At 35.3% G+C, this 23,244-nt stretch overlaps 1 protein-coding gene across 7 annotated transcripts in view; it reads right to left on the bottom strand.

Moving 5' to 3' along the window:
• Window positions 1-23,244, bottom strand: part of DCAF6 (DDB1 and CUL4 associated factor 6) — an 86,810-nt gene that overhangs the window by 24,675 nt on the left and 38,891 nt on the right. For 2 of the 7 annotated variants that reach the window (XM_014947266.1, XM_014947267.1), the window contains exons 9-13: window positions 22,540-22,659; window positions 22,072-22,317; window positions 16,618-16,785; window positions 9,463-9,522; window positions 3,021-3,126 (exon numbers count right to left, since the gene is read on the bottom strand). In XM_014947266.1, the coding sequence (XP_014802752.1) occupies window positions 3,021-3,126; window positions 9,463-9,522; window positions 16,618-16,785; window positions 22,072-22,317; window positions 22,540-22,659 (700 nt within the window). The remainder of the gene's footprint in view (window positions 1-3,020; window positions 3,127-9,462; window positions 9,523-16,617; window positions 16,786-22,071; window positions 22,318-22,539; window positions 22,660-23,244) is intronic. The other 5 variants (XM_014947269.1, XM_014947273.1, XM_014947270.1 and 2 more) reach the window with 3 other exon arrangements.

Here is a 23,244-nt window from a genome sequence, read left to right as displayed (position 1 = left end):
ACATTGCTGTTCTGAATGGCATCAAAACTAATGTTTCTAGACTCTCTAGAAAATACTTAATTTTTTTAAATGTAAATGTTCCTGAGCTCTTCCATTCTCTCCTGACCCACATCTATTTTGTGGCCTCAAAATTAGGCACATCACTGGACAAAAGTGGAAACAAAGATGAATTATGAGAATTATAAGCACGATTCTCAAGAATTTAGACTGTATTGTTACAAGTACTTTCCTACCTGTGTAGGCTATTACCAAACTATTTTAATACGCTACACTGCTAGAAGCAGCACAAATCATGCTTAGTCTAGATTCTTGAGAATCTAGTCTAGACTTCAGTCTAGACTTTTATTTTTACATTAAATATGAAAGCATTTACTCATCTTGATGAACAATATTCTGGTTCATTGCTGTACTGGATTTGGAGTATGTAGAAAACTTTTGTTAGTCCTTACAGTATTTATTCTAAATCAGAATTTTCAGCATTGTTTCTGAATGGATGGACAAGAAAATACTGCTATACATGAAATTGAAGATTTTTGCTATTTCATGCCTCATATGATATAACCACTTTATGAACTTGAATACAGTCTAAGCACTACGATATTTTTTTTTTCTACTCCTAGGAATCTACTTTCTAGCTCAATGCTAATTTACATTAATGTTTTACTCTGCTTTAATTTTTACTTAAATGTTATTTTTCACACCCGCAGTTACACAAAGAGAATGTTTTTGAGAGAGCAAAATAACACCCTGCGCTTTTGTTATACTAAACATACTGTCTGCTACTCTCTGCTTCCACAGCAGGTTTTCTGTTTCCCCACTTCTCCACATAACCCTTCCTTTGAACATCTGCCAATTTGAATCAGTTTTCTCGAAAGCATGACGAAGATTGCACACAGCATTCTAAGTCACAAAGCAAAGCAGAACTGAGCAGCCGCAATAGTAATGCTCACCCTTGGCTGAAGTCTCCCAGATGGTGGGAGACGCCCGGTATGATCTAGAATCATACTTGCCTTTCTAGTAGCTGCATTATATTGCAAATGAAGTTACCGGTAGGTCCATGTCTTCCTCCATTTCATTTTCACAACACTCCCAATTTTCAGATTAGGTTTTTGTTCTTTGTTCTCAACTGCATTATTTTGTTATATGGAATTGCATCCTACTTTTATTACTCCATTCTTTGGCACAATGTTTTTAGTTAGCCTCTGAACTGACAATGCTTTGCAACTTTGTCCCGCCAAGAAATGCTTCTTCCTCTGACTACAATACTACAAAAGCTCCATTAAGTTAGCTTGCCACCACATGCAGCTTCTTTATTGATCTATCTGTCCTACTTTGAACAGAAGTTCAATATACAGCAAAGAATTACATACTTTCTGGAAATCCAGACTTTCTCTCTGTAGCAACATGTATGTCTCTAGAACCCATTATTCTGTTAAATAAAAGGTACTGAATCATGCACATTCTAGTTCCCATAATTTTGGTTTATTTTCCCTGTACTCCTTGTTTTAATGTCTTTCTATCTGATCTGCCTTAAAGCCTTGAATATTGCTACCATTAGTCTTAAAAGATCACGGTGTTTAGTCCTTCGTTCTCCTTTGGCATTTTATTTGTTGTTTGTAATTGATATGGTGCTAACCCTTGGCTCAAGAGATTTGTTAAAATACTTGCTATTAAGCAGAATATATATATGAAGTTAAGTTTTAGTAGTTTTCACTTCCCCAATTACAGATTTTTGTAATGAATAATTTTCCTCATCTCCATTCCCTGCACACTCTACTTTTTCTTAATATTATTTTTGAGGTGGTTGTTCATTCAAATTTTCCATCTTCAGAATCACATCACAGAATCATTAACTGAAGTGTGAAATGCAATTTTTCAAATTTTTGTTTAAAATAAACACAGAAACAAAGTGTTAATTTGTTTTCTGTGATAGAATGGTAGCAATATTTTAGTATTGCATTAAAAAACCCACTAGAATAAATAGACAAAACATTTGCTAATGCTCTATTTCTCTTGTGAAATTTGCCTATCCTAAAACATTAAACAAAAATGACTACAAAACCAAATGCTGAATTAGTTAAATTATGTAAAAGCTTGGTGGATTTGGACTCTATAGAAATGCAGTCTGACAGACTGGTTGAACATAACTGTCACAGGATTTCAGATTCACGTGGGCAGTCTTCATTCTTGTGAAAACACACAGATCACTGTTTAAAGTTTCCAAACTGATATGGGCAAGATATATGTTTTATGTCTAAAGCCAGAGCACTTAACAGTAGCTAAAAGTGTTGTGTGTTTTTTTCCCCTACAGTAACAAACGCCAACAAGTATTTCTACTTACTGTCTTCTAGTATAGTTTTGAAAACATAAGCACAGGAACAGAAGTAAGAGGAGATAAAATAAGGATTGTGGTTGTTTTGGGAGATCCTGAGATGCTCTAGTGATAGACTTTGATACAAAACCAAGTAAGTCAGGTCAATTAAACAGTACGCGTTTATTATCTATCTGAAAAGAATGCCATCACTGTAATACCTAAGCTATCCACAAAGTTTATATGCATTCATCAACACTCCTCAGACACAGAAATAATAACTTCACTATACCACAGAAAGACTAATTTGCAGAATACCACCTGAGAAGTTTGGCAGAGCAGAGAATTAAAACTTAAGTGCTAGCCCCTGGACGACCTTTTCCTCACTGTATTACCCTGCTTTAGTAAGATCATGAACACTAACATTATGCCAGGGTTTGATGAAGACAGCATGTTCCAAATTACGTTAGCACTAAAAAGATTCACAGTAAATACCACAAAAAGAACCTCTTGCATAAATATCATGTTAAAGTATGACTGTCTTCTATGTTCTGAATGCATTAAGGACTACAACCATTTTAAATCATCTATATACCCTAAAAATATAGATTCAGCATACAGAAAAAAGAATGTACCTGCATCTATGCTAGACAAGTGTTAGTGATATGTGCTGATCAATAATCAGTCAAAACCAAAATTAACTTCTTACCACTCATCAGTGAAGTCCAGTTTTATCGTGCTTGTAGTCGTTCCTTCTGTACTGTAGTGCAAACTTAAAACCGGTTCACCTGTTCCTGTTCGTGGTTTATCATTCTCTGTAAACATGGGGTTGATAAAGTTTGGATGGGCATCACTAATATACATAAATCTGTTATAATCCTGAAGATTCATTTAATTATCCCAACAGAGGCCAAATGTGGTAGTAAACATGTATATTTAATAGCTCTTACAGCCCAAGCAAAAAGTTAAGACGTTTCAGAGTAAACACACCAAATTTGCAATGCTTTAAAAATGGCCTAAAATTATTTGTATTTCTAAGAGCAAACAAAGAAGTTGCAGATTTATTTACCTGCAGGTAAATAAAATTGCAGATAGGTATATGTACACACAATACTTCCTTTATAAGCAGATCCCTTTTCTATCAAGTATATTATTAATAAGAATATAAAATGTTTTTAGAAGTGGAGTTAAGCCTTTTTGACACATCAAAAAAAGATTATGAGATCTAGACACAATCAGTGATCTAGAAAAATCACCATCCTCTTTACATTTTTTTTTTCTTCTTAGAACCCAGTCAGCTACCAATATCCTTAGACCTACTATAAACTGTCAGCTAGTCATAAAAACACTGGAAATTCATGTTCTGAGAGCTTCAGGTTTAAAAAACCTTTCTAATCATAATAACAGAAAGCAAAAGGGAAGTACTTGCAAAACAAACTTTTCATGATGGCCAATAGCAACAAAAGTGAATCAAACTGAAAACCACTGCATATATAGCTTTAAGGATGTTGAGTGGGCTCCTTCAAAACAGAACTGCATAAGTCCATCCACCCACCACTCCCGAGTAAAATTCATGGCCACAATCCATCTATATGCATGGCACAATCGCCATTAATACTGAAGTTGGGTTTGAGCAATACTGAGAAGTTAATGGAAAGTACCATCAGATTAAGCCTCACTACAGAGATGACATTCCCTCAGAACTCAGATAGTTCAGTTAATATTAGGCACTAGTCAAACGACCGCTAAGTAGCCTATGTAGTCTTGCTTTTCATGAATGCTGAGCTTTTTATCTCAGGACTGTTTGGACAAAAACAGTTTGGTTTATAGAGTAGAGAAATTTGACTGCTGTTTATAGAGTCCAGAAATTTGGCAGTATTGGTAGAAGACTGACACTTTAATAAAGTAAAGCCTTTAGATCATCTTTGGGTAAACATCAATTAAAATCTAATGCTTGATTCAAGATCAAACCCACAAATTCCCCCACTAAAAAAGCTATTATTAAAACAGTAATGGTTATAATACTGTCATAGGATATTTCTTTTAAAAAATACAATTAAGTTATAGGAAATACAAAACAGCACATAAGAATTTAACCTAATGATCACTGCTCAAATTTTTAAACTACTGACAGGCAGAAGCCCACTCACAGTCTCAGAGCAGCGATCAGCTGCTCCAAAGAACTTTAACTTGTATATTTTCTGAAGAGAAATTAAAAAAAAAAACCTAATCAAAACAAAGCATAAAACGCCAGTTAAAAAAAAATGTGAAAGAGAATTAACCAATTACAACCATGATCCTAATCATACATAAGGCATAGGCATCATTCTATGCAAAGAAAATTTCATAGCCTCTCTAAAATAGCGGTTCCAGTTACACTCTTGTTAGTGGAGCAAGGATAGAACTGATCAAAAGCAAGGTTTCCAGTTCCTGAAATAAACTAAGTAAGAAAAGAAACAAGTGTAAGAAAATATTTTATAGCTATTTTGAATGAAAATGACATGTTCTTTCTTAACTAAACAGGTGCTTTCTCTGGTTTTTGGCAAGCTATCAGCAAGCTTCTCTTAGTATAAGTCATTCAAACTTTGAGCATCCTTTTCTAAGCAAGTACAAATACTGATCATTCCAACATACTGCACAAGTCATCAGGAGCTGGACACTGAAAGAGTAAAAAAATGACATAGTTGGACAATTCTTTACCTTTCTCATAATAGGTACAGACAAGACATATCTTTGGATCAGGAAGCCAGATAGGCCAAGAAAGAAAACTTACTGCCTTGAATTGTCCAAGACAGCCACCAAACAATGACTATACTATAATTTGATACTGCTATATGACATTAGCTTCAGCACAAAACTAGTTAGTGTGACTGACCAAAGTAACCAAACAGTGCTATCCCATAATGAACCTAAGTGAACATTAGGCTTGTGTTATAAAGCTCAGATCATATTAACGTAACAATGCTTTCCTGTCTTAAAATCCAAACATCAAAAAATTTAACCGAGACACATAAAGACTGTCCTCTATTCTTCCTTAGCGTGGAAGCAATGCTCGTATTTATTCATACTCCAGAAGCTGGAAGAATTGCTGTAGACTTCCCAAAGAGGGCACTAAGTGAGAAATTATTTTTACAAATTTCTGGAGACAGATAACCTGTTAAAACCATATTGTGTAATAGCTTTTTTCTTAAATCTACCAGAACATGAGCTAGAATGTGGATAGGGTTGGTTTCTTCTTTAAATAGCTTTAGGGCATGAAATTGACGCTGATAAGATCAAGAAAGATGGATGAGACAAGAATCTGATAATAAACTGCACAGAAATAGTTGTGAAGTTCACTATTTTATATTAAACTTACACTGCTAATGAAAGCTGAATTGAAGCATCTATGAAGAAAGCTAATGAGGTCTGCCTAGTATATAATTGAACATTCTTTTAGAGAAGACACATAAAATCCAGAAGTCATGAACTCTTTGTTTCCAAGAACAATGTGATTCCCAAAGACCGACTAGATCAGAATGAAGCACTGTTCTCTTTCACTAAGTTCATCCCACCTGGCCAGATCCACTTCAAATTGATAAAAAAAAAAAATTGAAGGGAAGACAGGGAAAAGTTGTACAGCTTCTGTAACTTACAGGAGAGCTATTGCCAAAACTATTAATCTGATTGCAAGCTCTGGTATGGTAATAATTGCTTCAAGAGAAAGCTGTAGCTTGCCAACACCCTACTAAACTCTATTCCAAATTGTTCAAGAATACCTTGAAACTTTACTTAGGTTTTACAGCCAAATACGTCTATACTTTAAAAATATTGTCAACACCTTAAGTCTTATCCAATAAGAACCCAGACCTACAACAGACACTCCCATGAAATGGTCCATTCACCACACAGGTGCCTAGAGGAGGAAGGTACTTTTAAAACATCACCCTTAAAACTGAAGACAAAATTTAATTCATGACCTTATTTAAAAAAAAAACCAAACCAAAACAAAAAGCAAACCCCACAACTGAAAGCAATGCACACTTCATCCCTAAGAAAATGAACCCGTGCAAGTGTAACTTCACAAAGACTAGGGCTCTTCACTATGAAGGGGTAAGCACACAAAGACAGGTTTACAGATTGCATTACATAGTTAAAATAACACTGTAAGGAACTTCAAGCTAGTTTCCCACATCTCAAATGTTGCCCTATTCACTAGTCTATCAGCAATTCCAGAAGAAGAGGACTGATGACTTTTCATGAAAAACTTCCATAATAACTCCTATCCAGCACTAATCACATTCTGAAGATAGGGTTATATTCTGGGTGAAAACCCGAGTGAGTTACTTCTGAAGGGAGAAAAATTGGTCTAAAGAGGAGAAATAAGTGGTGTATTTCAGAAAACAGGAATTCCATGGGAAGGCTTAACACATAAAAATTCATTAGAAGCAGCTGAACTTGGAGAGAAGGATGGAGATTTCTTTATCTAGTGAGGAACGCTGGCTGACTGAACAGTGCTACACTGATACCAATCAGTATAAGGCACAATGATGTATAAGGGAAGATTAAAAAAAAAAATAATTCTTTGGACTAGCCTAATCTATGGCTGAGGGCATACAATGTCTTTGTCTATATGACTCCTATAGTAATTAGATGTAGTACTGCACTTTCTTGAAGGAGGCAGTACAGACTACACTGTGCCTTATGATGAAGTACAGGCCTGAAATTCTTGAGCTTGTACCTGCAGAGCTTACTATAGATCTGGAAAGCTCTATATGCACACCAATGCTCAACCAGTTCCTCTCATTGGAAGGTAAGGCTAATTACCTGGAACACAACACACACCAATACAGTTTCCAGGACTAATAGTACTGCTTATGAGGAATTAACCGCCACAGCTGACACACCAGTTTGTTCCAAGCCAGTTCAAGTATCCATAATGTGGCACTGAACAATCTGGTATGGACCTTCCCATAAGGGATTACTAAACCTTCGCACTAACTTGCAAATATCCAGAAATACCAGTAATCAATATGGCTTCTGCGTATGTAGGAAGCAGCACTAAGATGTTATGAGAGGCATATACACATTTACACTTCAAAGTTACCAAACTAATTCTCTGGCTTCAGGTTCCCTCCTTAATCACAGCAATTCAGGCATTACCTGACAGTCATAACATTGCCTTTATACTGCAACAAATCTAACAGCCACCCCCATTACTACAGTCACAGTAAAAAAATTAAAAAAAACCACCCAAATATTGGAAACTGTACAAATGCAGTACCAAATTAAGGAAAGATAGGAGAGAAAAATCATTTCTATATAAAAAGAAGTGATACGACTTCCTTCATTAGGTACTTGTATTTCTTTGAGATTTCACTTCAAATATGAAGTGAAACTAATGCAATCTAACTTCAAAAAATTCAACTGGATCTCAGCAAAGTATTCTTTCTGGTTATAATTTGGACAACAGGTTTCCTAATAAATTTCCTCCTTCTCCAAATTCCTAGTTTTCAAACTAAAGTAACATTCTATGTCTTTTCAGGTGATCTTTATACTCACAACAGAAAAATATTGCCTTAAAACAATCAGAGAACTGGTCTACCAATAAAGTCTGGATAACCAAACGGGTTTTGGGGGTTTTTTGCATGTTAAAACACATGAAGTGCTTTTATGAGAGGAAAACTCTTTGTATTAGTTCAAGTAATTTCTTAATGCAGGAAAAAGTTACTAGAAAAAAAAAACAAACAACTCCCAAGAGTCTATTACAACTATGCAATTAACAATAATAACACAAAACCTAGTTTTTAAGGCAACCGATCCTGCTTAAAGAGTAATACGATGCAGATTTGGGAACTGATTTCTGGGACCAAAACTGCTGGTTTTATCTTCATTGTCAGATGGGCTAAATTCACAACTTCATGGAACAATTTATCAGTTTTGCAAAATTTCTGCAACTGTAAGAACTTTAGTAAACATATAGACTTTATATGTTAATTCTAGTTTATTCTACTCTAATCAAATAATGCTTTATTCTGAGTTCTTAGCAAAGAGCATAATTTGGCCACTAATTATAAGGAAGTTTTCCAGCTAAACCTGACTATTGGAGTGATGTAGACTACTGAACCATGAATAATTAGCAAATTTACACATTGAGGTTTAAGACTATTTCATCACAAAATGTAATTCCACAAAATGAATTTATTTTGTCAATATAGAAGACAGCTTGATTTTTTTTTTCCCAATGTTCTGGCATCCTAAAATAAACCATAATCTCAACAGTTGCAAAACAGACTATTTTTCAGAAATGGGTTTTCAAAATGGCATTCTAGTTTAAAACGTGAAACAAGATGAAACAGCCAGCTCTTCTGTGGGATTTGAGCTATTAAATCTCTACAGAGGCTTTGCTATGGAAGTAAGCATAACACAGAGTATGTGGAATCTATTTTTAAATGACCATCTATCACTCATTAATTATTCAGGCATAAATATTCACTACAGGTGACATCCGTTCAGCTGAATAGGGTCACCTATGGCCCAATTCACTGCTCACAATTTGAAGACTGATGAATAGTGGGCATAGAGAAAGCTCACAAGTATTCTTTCTACCACCAGCCTATAAGGCATCTACAGAGATACACCAGCAGTTGTTTAGCAGAAGGGGTGTAGGACAAGGGGTTACAGAGGTGAGATGCACCCAAGTGTAACAGGTGCTCTTCAGTTACTCAAACTGTGCAGGTATAACAAAGCTACACATCTCTCTTGCATAAGATAAATTCATTTGGCGTTACGTGATTAAGTTACTTCAATCATGACATTTGCATTTCGATCCAAGAAGAACCATTCAGAAAAAGACTGTTTAAAGAATTTTACATTGCATTAAAAAAAAAAAAAAAATTCTAAATGTCTTTAGTGTACATAAGACATTTACTGTACCTACACTGAATGCATTAAAAACTGAGCATAGTATGGCTTTGAAAACAGTTAACCTTACTCTGTTACTCATATTGAGAATTAAATAATTAATGAGTTTCCAGCAGATCTGCTTACAGAATTCTACTTTATGTAGATGAACAGCATTTTTAGACTGTTTATCATCATGAAAAGCAATTTTAAAAGGAAGCATTGCAATCAGCTATGGCTGGGTATGGCGCATTTCCTGTCACACGCACCCTGTTGCTCATCAAGTGACATGGATCCAAGCTGTTTGTTAACCACAGAAGAAGGAGAATCTGAAACAAAAATGAGATTTCAACTTAAAACATAAGCAGCAGAGAACTGCACAGCAATGTTGCGATCATATGTTAGTTTAAAATAAAAAATAAAAAGCAGCAACATAAGGAAGCTTTGGGTTTGTTTTATGAGCAGCCAGCCATATTGCATTTTCTAGGCATGACAGAAGCAAAGCCACTTGTTTCAAATCATTATATACTTCTTTAGGTAGTCATTGAACAGCCTGAAGTTTGTTGACATGTTGATATTAAAAATGCCCATCCATTACCAAGGATTTTACTATGTTCTTCAAATTTCTAATACATCAGGAAAAACACTGAAGTTACGACTCTTAAAGCCTTTGCTCCAGCTACCAAATGACACTTGTATTTCAAGCCATGTGCTAAATGTAAATTTCAGAATATTGATACTTCAACATAAAATACTCAACAGTATACCAGTATCTTCAGTATTTACACTTATGAGCATAAAATGTAAATGATAAGATTGTTTCCAGTGTATAGAGTGTTTTAAACATTAAAGCACCAAAATACATCCCACTCATGTATCGATTTCAATAGTTCTGCATTCCTAGATGCTATACCTCAGTGGCATCTGATGACTGAGAACATACCTGCATAAGTTTATGACAGTACCACACCAGTCATTCTTATAAAATACCTCATGTAATCACAGGAAAAAGATCCCAAACCTCCCCAGAAGTGCATTTTTTTTTCCACAAAAATACCAAAAATCCCAGAAGTGCATTTTTTCCCACTGGACACTATCAGTTAATAACTACCACCAGCACTGCATTAACTGTGCAGACAAATGAGAGATGCAAAGTTCAGTATCTTCTGTGAGTCTATTTTCCTTGTCACCTCTGAAGACCAGAGGTTACGATGAGCTGGTGTACATAAATCAGGGCAGTATTTCAAAGATATTGGCTAGGCTACCACATCTTGGTTCCATTTGTTAATCTTCTGTTATAAACAAATTCATGCTAAGCTAAAAGGATTTAATATCCTGTATCATCAACCGAGTCATAGTCTGCCAACATCACAGCACACTAAAGGAATTCTTACATAAATTAAAAACCTATACAAGGAAAACAATGAAATAATACACTCTCTCCTATAGGAAGCTCAATTCTAGGTTTGGACAAGAATCACTACCATGACCTGTTTTGTAGTACACCATAAAATCTGCTAAATTGACAACGCTGAATTAGATATATACCCTCAAATAATATTTCACTCCCAGCCCTTGGTGCAAAAATCAGCGTGTTCCTTTGCTACACTGATACCTAGAGTAGGGGAGGGGCCAAGGAGTCAAGAACAGAGACCAGGAGAGCCTGAGGTGAGCTCACTGTGTTTTGGAGGCTGGCTTGTTTTAGTAACTGAGCTTATGTAGTTTATTTTCATCACTGGAGAACATAAAATTGGCCCTGTTTTGTCTCAACCTTTGTTCAGCCACATCCATGCCTTGCACCAAACACATCTAAAGCAGACCACAGAATTTGTCATCAGATTCAGATGGGATGTAGCTTTTAAATATGAGACTTGTAACTTTAATATATTTCACTTTCCAAAACTGAAGTGTGCTTTACATATGATTTCTAATTTAGAAGAGAAGTATTTACAGCAGAGTTTTTTCAGTGGGGTAGTAATCCATTTTTTAGAATGTAAACCAGAGGGGAAAAGCTGGTGTAAAGATGCACCATGTCCTAAGATGATCTACCTGTATTCCAGCTGACTCGGCACAGGGATCGGTACGCCTCTCTCGAGGACAGGCTGGCTTTGATCACTGGCTGACAGTTATGAAGCCCATGACTGGGATTAACCTGTGTCAAAAGTGCTAAGTGCAGGGGAGTTCTTGGACAGCAAGCTGAGAAGTCTAATGACAGAAGACAGTGATTCTCAATCATGCTCTAATTTTGCACTACAATTCTTCCTATAAGCTTATATGTCCTTTTTTAAAAGGTGTATCATACTGCTGAAGATTTCACTTGGCTGGAAAAGCTAATCTCATCAGGCCCTTAATTCAGACCAAGATGAACAGAAGAAATATGACTTAACTAAGATATTTTAATTATAAACATAAGAAAATACATTTTACTACCCTTATCAGCATTTCTAAATTTTATTAAGACCTTACATTATACAACAGTAAGAAAAAGAAGGTTATGTTTTACTATAAAGTAAATGAAGTGAAAAAGAAAATTTTTCTAGGTAGCAGTCCATGCCAATTGTAGGCTTAAACCTTCCACATTCCACTTTTATTTTGATGTCTTCTCACAACTTTATGAATGCATTTCCCTTGCGAGATGAGAAGTTTTACAGAACATATAGGAAGTATCCTAAATATTTCCGTTAACATGACTAAGAAATGAGCTCAGTTTATAGCAATTTTAGACTCACTTTTTTTTCATTTTCAAGTCCCCTGAAGCCGCAGATCACCAGCACCCCTTGAAGTGGCACTGCAGTCTGGAACCCCACAGCACAGGCAGGGAAATAAACATGACCACGAAACCAGCCTAGAGAAGTTCAGGTAAATGCCTCTTTTTTTAATATATGGCTTTGTTTTGTAAAAATTCTTAAAAAGTAATTTAATAATTTCTGATAAAGATTTTGAAAAAAAGTATTACCAAAACTGTGCCATATAGTTAAAAAAACAAACAAAAATCCAAACTCTTACCTGAGCCTTCACAGGCTGGGTCTACATCCCAATGCAGTTCACCACTGGTTGTAATGTCACCAGTACATTCTAAACTGGAACACCACTTAAAGAGGGAACTGGAGATTCATAAATTTGGGGAACCTCAAACAGAAAATAGAAGATAATTTTGAAGTCAGTTATATGCTTAAGGGTTTTCCTATAGTTTGGGCAATCAGCGCCTGACTTCAGCAAAATATTTTTATTGTTTTTTAATGTCTCCTCTTTTGTCTTGGCTAAAAAAAATTTCCTCCTTATATCACTATAACACCAGCTCCCGTGTGACAGTCAGGCCTGAAGCAGTGAGACCAATTTTTAAAGTCTTAAACATGGTACATATAGTGGACCTTAATCTAAGAAATTAAATACTTGTTTTAATAATAAAGAATAATTGCTTTGCAAAAAAAAAGCTTACTGACAGTAAGCTCTCGGTTATGTATTTTGGACTTTAAATAGATAAATTTCTATTTGCAATCAGAAATACATTTCTATTTGAAATGTATCTGTATGTTTACAAAGAATGCAGTAATAGAAATTGCAGTCATCCCCATGTTCTTCACAGAAAGCTTTAACACAAAAATGAAGGTCCAGTTTGTTCCGCTTTAAAAACACTGACAGTATAGACTTCCGAAACAACCAAAGTTTTAAAAAATGAAATTTTAAAAGTTTTAAATAAATAAAAATTAAGTCAATGTGCATCACAGGTTCTGCAATATGTAAGCATACACATGTATGTATCTTTATTCTACAGTAAATGCAGTCTAAATTAAATTAATTTTTCCTCGAAAAACCCCATTTGCATTACTTCATATTTTTGTGGGTAAGACTATGCACACTGACTGCTACAGGAACCCCGATGCAAACTGATCTATGATACTGATTTATTTTTTGTTTTTCACTTCAAGATCAGCTGGTTCATATTTCTGTATGGTTCTCATGTTTCCCCCATAACAGGGGAAGAAGGAATACAGTGAAAAAAGCTGGTGAAGCACAACAGGAATTTCTCGTATTTACACATAAAAGTAGAAAGGAAAAGGTAATGTAATCTTTTCTCAAAATGCATTCAAGTCATTTAAAGTTCTCAAAAAGAGGAGTGATGTAGTAACAGTCATGCATACACGGCATATCAGCACTGTGCAGAACAGCAGTAATAATACATTAAAAAGGTTTACTTTCTTTGTAGTTTTCATATAGTACATAGATGCTGTTTAAATACTGCACAGGATCTAAATAATATAAAATGTCACAAAAACGTAAGTCAAAAGTAGGCTTTGTTGGAGAAAATAAATAATAAATTAAAAAATCCCATAAACAACTTACACTAGTTAACTAATTAAATAAAGTGACCATCAAAAAAATATGAATCTAATACCCAAGGCAAAGGCTTGAAGACAAAATACACGTGATGCATGCAGTATATACTGCTTCTAAAACTCTCCCAAATTTACACAATGCTTATGAAAGCTATCCACTAAAACAAAGTCTCTTTGCTATCTGATGATGAAGTATCTTTTTCCTCAATGTCAAATCAGTCCACTGTGAATCATTACTCACTTAACTCACTTTCATATTCAACAACAAACTTTTGACCGTATTTTTCTAAATAGTGAAGGTTAACTATTAACAGATACAGCTTACAAATTCCCATGTAACTATTACAAGTCCTTGAACAAGGAGACAGAATAACTACCACAGAGTTTAATTTTCTATTAAACTTGTAAAAGCTTCCAGCTCTTGACATTTTCTACTAGTAATTTCTTACATGACTGGAGCATTTTTTTTTCCCACTTTGTGTCTACAGCTATAATTGAGCTTCTGGGATTGCAAAAACAAGGATTAAGAATAAAATACAGGTCAGAAGAAATAGCCTTAGTCTCACACTGAATTCCCAAAGAAATTGCAAGTGTAAATTATACAGGTTTTGCCAGAATAGGGATTGAAAACTTGCAGCTCAGGGCCAGAAGCTATGACAACATTTCACATAGTGGCAGACACATTTTGTGGTGTAATTTTTGTTCGAAAATTTATAACTAGTATGTGCCTGAAAACTGAACATCTTTGCCTCCAAGACAGAGCATCAAAGTCAACCTTGCAGAAAAAAAGATAGAGATTGTCTTTGCATGGGAATTTATTATTAAAAAAACCCAGCAAACAAACAAAACACATGGGAAAAAAAAACCTCAAAAAAACACCCACAAAAAAATCTCAACCCAAAACTAAGAACTTATTTTTCTCCTACCACATTTCTTAAATGCCAATTTACCACAGGACTGGAGAACAATTGTCTCTCTAGAGGAGAAGCAAGGAACCAAAAATCTGCAGCACTGGATTTCCAAAAGAACAGATTTCAATGTCCAGAGTACAGAAATCTTAAAAAGTAGACAAGGCAAAGGTGATCTGGATTTGCCAAAAGAAATTAGTTTCTTTTGTTCTCTTCCATAAAAAGGGAAGAAGGAATACAGTGAAAAAAGCTGGTGAAGCACAACAGGAATGTCTTGCATTTACACATAAAAGTAGAAAAGAAAAGGTAATGTAATCTTTTCTCAAATTTCTTGAGGACCAAACACATTAAATATTTAAATTAGAATTCCTTGTTTTAAATCTTCCACTGTCTATAATGCTGAAGGTAACAAATTCCACTGATCAGACCAAACAGCAAAAATATATACATCCTAATGAGCTAGAGGTCAGGTAGCAAAACTGTTCCCCCTTCCTCTCCCCATAAATAAATGTTTCTATAGTGCAAAGTGAATCTATCTTTTGAAGCAATTACTTAAGTAAAACTGTTAAATTTGCAAATTCGTTGTCATCACATGAAGAATGAGGTAAATATGTGAATACTAATTTCCTCCAAGGCTGTGTGGGTATTCTGTGGTTCCCTGGTGATCCCAAACGAAACGATCAGTCCTTCCCATTAGTTCCCTTAAAATTCAAAGCATGCAGGAACTCAAAACTCCAGGAGGCAGTGATGGGATCCAAACTAACTACAATACATCTCTGACTCCCAGTCAAAGTAATTACTTAGCTTAAAGCTTCAGATTTGTGTCAGTATGCATCCTACAGTACGTTGATGCACAAGCAACCAGGAGTAAAGAATTACACTGCATCCTTGAAGGAGCACTAAGAAAGGGATGGGCGAGACAATATCTAGTGAAAATCAGGTCAACACAGACTCCAGAAGTAGTAAAACACACCGATACACTTCCACGTGAAAATTCTACAAATATAGTTGTAACAAAACTTTTTTTTACAACTTCAATTCAGTGGGAAACAATTAAATAAAAAAAAAAAAATTTAAGTAATTCTGAAAAGAAAATGGTAGATCAAGATCTATTACATGTAAGCATTAGCCACCATCCCCAGGATAAGGACAGCCCTCTAGGATTTACTGGTTTCCAAACACTCTGAAAACTCATTGTAGAATTTTCTGGTGTAGGAAGTTATTCAAAATGCAGTGACTACATATTTTAACTAGTGCACTAGCCACTATTATATAAAATTGTTCTGTAAGGCTCCAGATAGACAAATAGATTGAACCACAGAAAGTCAAGCTGGGAATGCATGACCCAGTCCTTATAAGTAATTTAGCCACACGTCAACTGTCCTTGAATCTATCCATAGGAGAAACATTGCTAGACATTACTTCAACACAGAATATGCTGATTTTTCACACAGCGTGCCGCTCACTCATTTTTACATGTTGTCATGACAAAGTTTTCTTCAAGTTTATGCTTTAGGGTTTACCTCTTTATTCATATGCGTGCTTCTATCCTGTCTCAAGTGTCTCTTTACTATGAACATCTCCAAGGCTTTCTCTTAATAATTTTTAATTTCAATAAGACAAAAGAAAGAGGATGGTGAAGTGAAGAGTCACTCTGCTCAAAAAAGGAGAGCATATCTGGGGACTTTGGCTTGTTATAAGTATTTTCACTATACTTGCTGTAAAAACATAGCATTTAAGAGTGCCAAAATTCTGTCTTACTGAATCATTATCCTGATTTAGAACATATGCTAAATGAAAACCAAGTCTTAAATGTTACTAGTGGATACAATTAACACCAAAATGCAATTTCAAGCGTGTAAGTACCTTACTTTACTCAGGACACAGCAATTTATAGCTCAACTGCTCTAACAAACATTGCACATACCTGATACCATGCACCTAGGAAACTTTCTCTATAGGCTATCATTTAGCTGTATAATCCAAACATGTTAGATAAATGAAAACTGTCAATATTACTCTTTCCCTAACCATGTGATGATAAACACCACCACATGCAAGGTAAGACAAGCAGCAAATGCATTAACTGTCTTGTTCTGGAAGAGAAGCATCTCAGCGAACAGCAGCAGCACAGCCTAGAACTACATTAGCTGCTTAAGAAACCTTGACAAATAACAACCTGGTGTCTGAGGGTCCTGTGAGGAGCCCTTAGAGGAGGACTGATCAGAGGAGGGTGACTGTGGCGCTGAAGCCGCAGCTAGCTCTCGCTGTCTCTGTTGTTCTGCCTTCTTAAGCCTCAGCCGCTGTAGACCCCTACGGATTATAGCTAACTCAGGTCCCATTAATTCTGACAGACAGTGAGGGAGGGAGGGAAAAAAAAAAAAAGTATGTAAAAGAAAGAAGCATTGAACATACAATATACAGAAAAGGCAGGAGGGGTGGGAAGACTGACAGAGAGAAACAACAGATACTAACTGTAATTACAGTGAAAAAAATTATGTAAATAATTTACTAACATCCAGAAATTATAAAATAAAATATTGAAATTGTTTCTATCTTCCTAAATGCATGAATGACAGAACTTAAAAGTTCAGGATTCACGTAATACAATACACTCCCTCCCCATCTCCAACACTTGAACCATTTAACAAAGAATTCTTTAACAAAGATAGATAGATCCTGACTGATTCAAAACAAAGCAAACAACAGAAGTATTCATTTTCATGTTCCTAACACACATAACAAATTAGAATATTCATGGTGTAAAGTTATGCAACTGTGGTCTACAGGTAAGTTTCCAAAATGAATGTGATAGCTTCCTGACGTGAAGGAAAAAAATTAGTACAATTTTGATCAAAACAAACCTGTGAAAAAAAACCTAAACTGTGGCTATGAAAATAGGTGGCAGAACAGCATCTAACCAAAAAATACACTTTACATTTTTTATCTCAGATATTCCCAGTGTGTGAGAAGTCAAAGTCTGAAAACTGGTCCTACAGAGAAAGTCAGTTATTGGACCGTAAACAATTTTTAGTATCATTCGCTTAACAGACTATTCTTTCAGTTCCATCTTTAGAAACCTCATTGCATTCACTGTTTTGATTTTATTCATTTGTCATTTATGCCGTTTTGGCATGTACTGGTTCACTGTCTGATTAAGAGTATTTTTCACAAACTGCTAAAAACTAGGGTGTCCAAGTAATTTTTTATTCTTTCCATGCTCTGTGCAGACTTTTTCCACTTACACAAGTGTTGTATAGCAAGCACTTCTCTTAATACAACACAGACTGTCTTTCTTAACAGTAGTTGAAGCACAATATTGACCTGAACCACTGCTGAAATACTCTCATTTACGAGATGAGTAGAGAAGCTAATTCAGACACAAATATTCACATCAAATATTCTAGCTAGTTCTGCTATAAACTGCTGACCTAGACTTATCCTGAAAGTGGTTTTATCAAGGACAGCCTGGAGTATTTTGTAGATATGAGCAAACCCGCAGAAAAAAAAATAATCAGTACTATGAAATGTTAAAATACTAGAGAGCATTACATTGGCATATCACCTTTCATCCAAGCAAAAGCTTTGCAAATATTCAGTAACCCTAATTCACTCAGTGAAGCATGCAAATTTCAATTTTTTTTTCATAAAAAGAAGCAAGCCCAAAGAGAGAGTCCAACCAGGCACCAGTTAACAATGAATAGTCATGAGCTCTAATGTCGTTGGTCTAATACTACTTCTGGGAAATACATGTGCCAGTTTATGGTTGGTGAGGTAAAACAAAAGAAAAAATATGTTTTCTAAAAGGAATATGGCATCAAAGAGATTTGCTATGAAAGTTTTCACGAGCCATGAACATTTACGGAAATTAGAACTCCAAACAGTGTAGAAAACACTTTTAAGGAAATTTCCATGATGTCTAAAATTGCAGTTTTCAGTATTTGCTGCTGATTCCACTCAGTCCAGAGACAGTTACAATTTAAGATGTAACAAGAACTACAATTCAAGATGTAAAGAGATAACTACTATCCTGATTATGTTCAATGACAACCCCTTTTAACAGATTTCAGAATCTCAAAGAAAATGTTTATTTTGCCAGCAAATGGAGTGAGGAAAGACAACTGGAAAGAGAAAAAGAAATAGCTATTGCCACTTTCCCATTCAAAATTTAAACGCAACATTACCTTACATATCAGAGATATATATACATATAGATAGATACATATCTATCTATCTCAGAACACATAATAAGATTAATCTTTGCCCTAGCTCCCTCTCAATGGTACCAATGTGTATCTGGCATATTATTTATGGGTAAAAAACATTATTATATTTTGCAGTTTGTTGTATCTGATGTTTATTTGTGGTTCAAGATTACAGCATCTTAAAACTGATGTAAAAAATTAATGGTTTCCACTGAATGGGTCAAGTAAGGCAAGAAAACCAATTTCTTTTTTTTTTTTTTTCTTAGTGACAAGCATGAAAATCTCCAGAAATTGTTCTCATTATTTGAAAAAACCCAAAAAACCAACACACTGATCTCATTGCATTGATTATTTGCAACTTACTCAAAAGTTTCAACTGTATTCTTTTAGAATACAGTCTGATAAAGAGACTTATCTCAACAAGCTCCAGCACTGAACCATTTTCGTACTGACTTGTTTTGAACATGCACTTTTTAAAAACATTAAGAGATAAAGTAAGTAATTCATATGTAGAAGCTCAAATGCTCACTACGTGGCATATTTTCTGGATCACCATACCAACAATATATTTGAATTATAATACATACGCAAAGGTACTGCTATTTCAAAGACAGCACTACCACCAGTGCCTGTGTTCAGTACAGAAATCTTTAGAAATGATTTATGGAAAGCTGTTTATAAGTCTTTTCCATTCTTTGGTATGAATTTATACTCCGATTCTAAATAAGTTATTACTTGAAAACATATTCTTCATTTGCTAACTCTGCTACAATATTCAAACTACCACCACTTTATGCAACATGATGGCTGAAGGCCTCTCACTTTCCTTTTTCCGTTTTCCAGAATGCTTTCCTAGTCATCCATCTTTTACAACACACCTCTATCTGGTCTTCCTACTCAACCCTACTGTATTTAAACTACTATTCCTATTACCACTTCCCCTATTCCTGTCACTCCAACAAGCAGCAGGTTTTATTCACCTCTAAATGCAGCTAAATAAACTCGGGGAATCCTGTTCTTGAAGCAGAGTGCAATGTTTTCACATTTACAGACTAGAGACTGAGTAATTAGAATCTCATAACTGAGCACCATCGTGGGTTACGTAAGTATACAGACACTGCAAAATGGAAATTCAGATTCCAGCCAACCTATCCATAAACCCACTGCTACTGCTCTGCGATGACCTGCTCCCTCTGCTCATGAGCTTCCCTTTTTCCTGAACTTGCCCGTGTGACACAAAGACTTGTTTGACAGTAACTTAAGTGTTTTAAAAACAGTGCAAACAAGACAAGATGCTTACAATGTGTGCAAACGTATAATATTATTACGTTTACTCAAACAATTTAAAGACGACACCTGGCCCTAACACTAAAATCTGCATACAGCAAAAAGAATCCCAAATAAAGTTTTGTTTGATTGATTGTTTCTGTGGGTTTGGAGTTGGAGGTGGTGTATGGGGTTGTTGTTGGTGTGATGGTGACTTTTTTTTTTTTAAAGAATCAGCAGCCAATTTGACATCCTGCTTAGGTGTAGTCAAAGAACCTATCAAACATGATACAGTAAGTAAGAAAGCATCCACTGTCCGTCAACAAAACAACCACCACTACACCTTTCAAAAACTGAATATATAGAGAGTCTTAAATCTGAATAACACTGGGAAAGAGGTAATGCTTTTAGGTAAGAGCTGTATCAAGAAATAACAACTTCAGCTTCATGCTAGCAGAATAAACTTTTATCTTGAAATTCAAACAGATTCAGTGAAAACCACTTTTTCTAGTCAGCATACATTCTTTAAAATGCAGGATAGAAAACGTATTGTAATTCCAGAAATGCTCTCTAGTGCATTATCATCATGCAACCCACAAAGTTTCAATGACTTGAAGCAATTATTTTTAATATGGGACACACTCTCCAGGTCACTGTAACCTCCAAAATATACCATATACTTAAAAAATTAAGTAAGTAGATAAAAAGGAACTCTTGGTAATGTGGTAATGTTATGCATGTTCTTTGGTGGCTGTATCTCTGCACCAAAGATAGGGGCAGCTAAACCGGGTTACACTGAATTAGAGTTGATTTAATCAATTTTTTGTGTGCATATTGTGAAAAATTTCAGATTGCAGCAAGCTGACACCAATAGTAATAAAAACCATAAGTGACTAAACACCTCTGCTACTAAACAAATTTTCTAGCATTTATTTATTCTAGAAATAGGATCTGACTGTGTGCACTGTCATGCTTCTGCTCACTGTTTATTTCCTCTGTAAGTATCAGACTAGCTGCAAGGTTCGAATGGGTGAGAATGATACATGTAATGAACTTCAACTTTCTGCCTTTCAGATACTGGATACCTCAAATTCTCAACTGTCTCAAAGACTTTGGCTGCAGTAGCCACAGTACGCTTTATCACGCTTCACACAACAGCACACTTTTCTCTAGGAAATCCCCCTCTCCTTTACCCCAGAATATCCAGTTTAGGGCCTGAAGATGCTAGCTGTCATCTTTTCCAATGACAATGACCTTGATATTTTTACAACACAACTGGTACAAGACAAAAGGTGAATTTATACAAAAACCACAGGATTTTAAAATAATCAAGTCTGAACCTATAGGTGTTTCAGATCATGTCAGCCTTTCCACCACAACTGTAAGGTCTAGAAACTCACTTTAAAAAAAAAGTAAAAATAAACTCTCAGGCAAATATTTATCTCTAAAGGCTGTGGCATCTTTTCCAGCATAGAGATGGAAAAGCGCAAGTCAAAGCATAAGGTGCTCTTTTACTACCCAAATAAGTTTCTGACATGGACAGTGGAATGTACTTTCCTTTTTTCCCCCCACAATAATGTAAGTCTGCATTAAATGCAGATGAGTTTCTTCAAGATATACAAACTTTAAAATCAGTATGTAGTGTAATCCATCAACCAATAATGAAATATCACGCCAGGTGAGCCCCATCCAGCCAGATACTTTTGAAAAGCAAAAAAATAACATTGCTGACTGAAATGTTGAGGATGTCGACTCCTACTGAAGGACACATTCTTATAAACAGGCATAGGTTCTGCTATTCATTGCACTGATGCTGCTACAGTCAAATCACAGCTGAAGAAGGCATGATGTTACTATACTCCATGAAGAGAATAATAAGTTTAGAAAAACCAAGCAGTATTTTTTCATATTTCTACTTCAAAAGGCAATATCAGTTATCCCCTTTAAGATTCCTTCTTCAGACAAACTTATACAATTGATGATTTTACTCTTTCCTTAAATCACAGCAGCAGTCACTTGGTCACTATAAAATACCTAGTCATCATTAAAGATGTTCAAGAAAGAACACAGAATGAGATCAATTACGAAAAATATCCTAAAATAAAACTGATTCTTATTGAAAGCATTTTTCATAAACAATGACAAGATGGACGACTTCTCACCAGACTGATGGAGCACAGGTTGAGCTGAGGCCCCTAAAGAAGGCCTTTGTTCGTTATCAGGAGAGGACAATAATGAAGTTGAAGGGGGACTTTCTGTTGAAGATGACGTTGAAGGAGCTTGGGCTGACATTGTAGAAGAGGAAGATGATACAAGTTTCTCAGAACCATCTACTTCCATTGCAGTTTCTGATTCTGTACTGGGTGGCACGTTATTAGTAGCAGGAGCATCTGTTCGATTAGTCCCACCTTTGATTAAAAATAAAGCAAGAAAAACAAGAGCCCAAAGTAAACTTTCTCTGCCACTAAAGATCCCTTTGCATTACCATTCATACTGCAAACAAGTGCACTCAGTTCTTGACTTCACTAAAAATTAATTTACACCTCAGAAAGGCTGATATTCAAGGCTTGTACATCCAGTATATACATACTTTCTTCTGTAATTATTATTCTTGAAAAGCAGGAAATCACCTCTAGACCGTGATCTTCCTCGTCCTCGATTGCTTTGTGCAACTTCACTAGCTTCTTCAAACCATCTTGAGAGCATGTCTGACATCCTTTGCATTAGAGAGACATTAGGACTTTGTTCCCCTGTAAAACAAGTAATGCTAAAGTTTTATCTACAAGTTTACATAAGCATCCATTTCCCCCCCTCATTTCCTCCATAAAAAAAAAACCTGCACTGTAAGCTATGGAACTAGTAATCTCCTGAACCAGCTCCTTTGTTTCAGCACAACAAGAATTGCCAGCTGAACACAGCACCACATAAGAACTAACAGTCCTTCCTCCTTTTCTGTTTTACAATTACCTGGTGCTTTTGTACACATGAAATTGTGAAATTTATGTCACTCAGTTTAAAACGCTGGTTAAATAAGTTAAGAAAGCCTAGATTTTTCTGGTTTTACAAAATAACCAATTTTATAATTTAACAATGAAAGACCAAAAGGCTAGCATAAAATTAGCACATGATGTTTTTAACATTTCCAAAAGGCTTCCTCATGACTTAGATTTTCCTCATAAGCACAATTTAATACAACAGCAAAGCTCTTTTAGGGATTTTAATTTCCACATTTTGGATCACGTCAGGATTGTAAACAGCAAAATCTTTGACATACTTTCCTTCAACATAACTCAAAACATTTTTTTCTGATTTTATTTGTTTTTATTACACATGAA

This window comes from Calidris pugnax, unplaced genomic scaffold (genome assembly GCF_001431845.1).
Source record: "Calidris pugnax isolate Ruff unplaced genomic scaffold, ASM143184v1 scaffold95, whole genome shotgun sequence".
Taxonomy (NCBI): domain Eukaryota; kingdom Metazoa; phylum Chordata; class Aves; order Charadriiformes; family Scolopacidae; genus Calidris; species Calidris pugnax.
The sequence above is the reverse complement of the archived record's forward strand: the minus strand, read 5'-3'. Positions and strand labels throughout refer to the sequence as shown.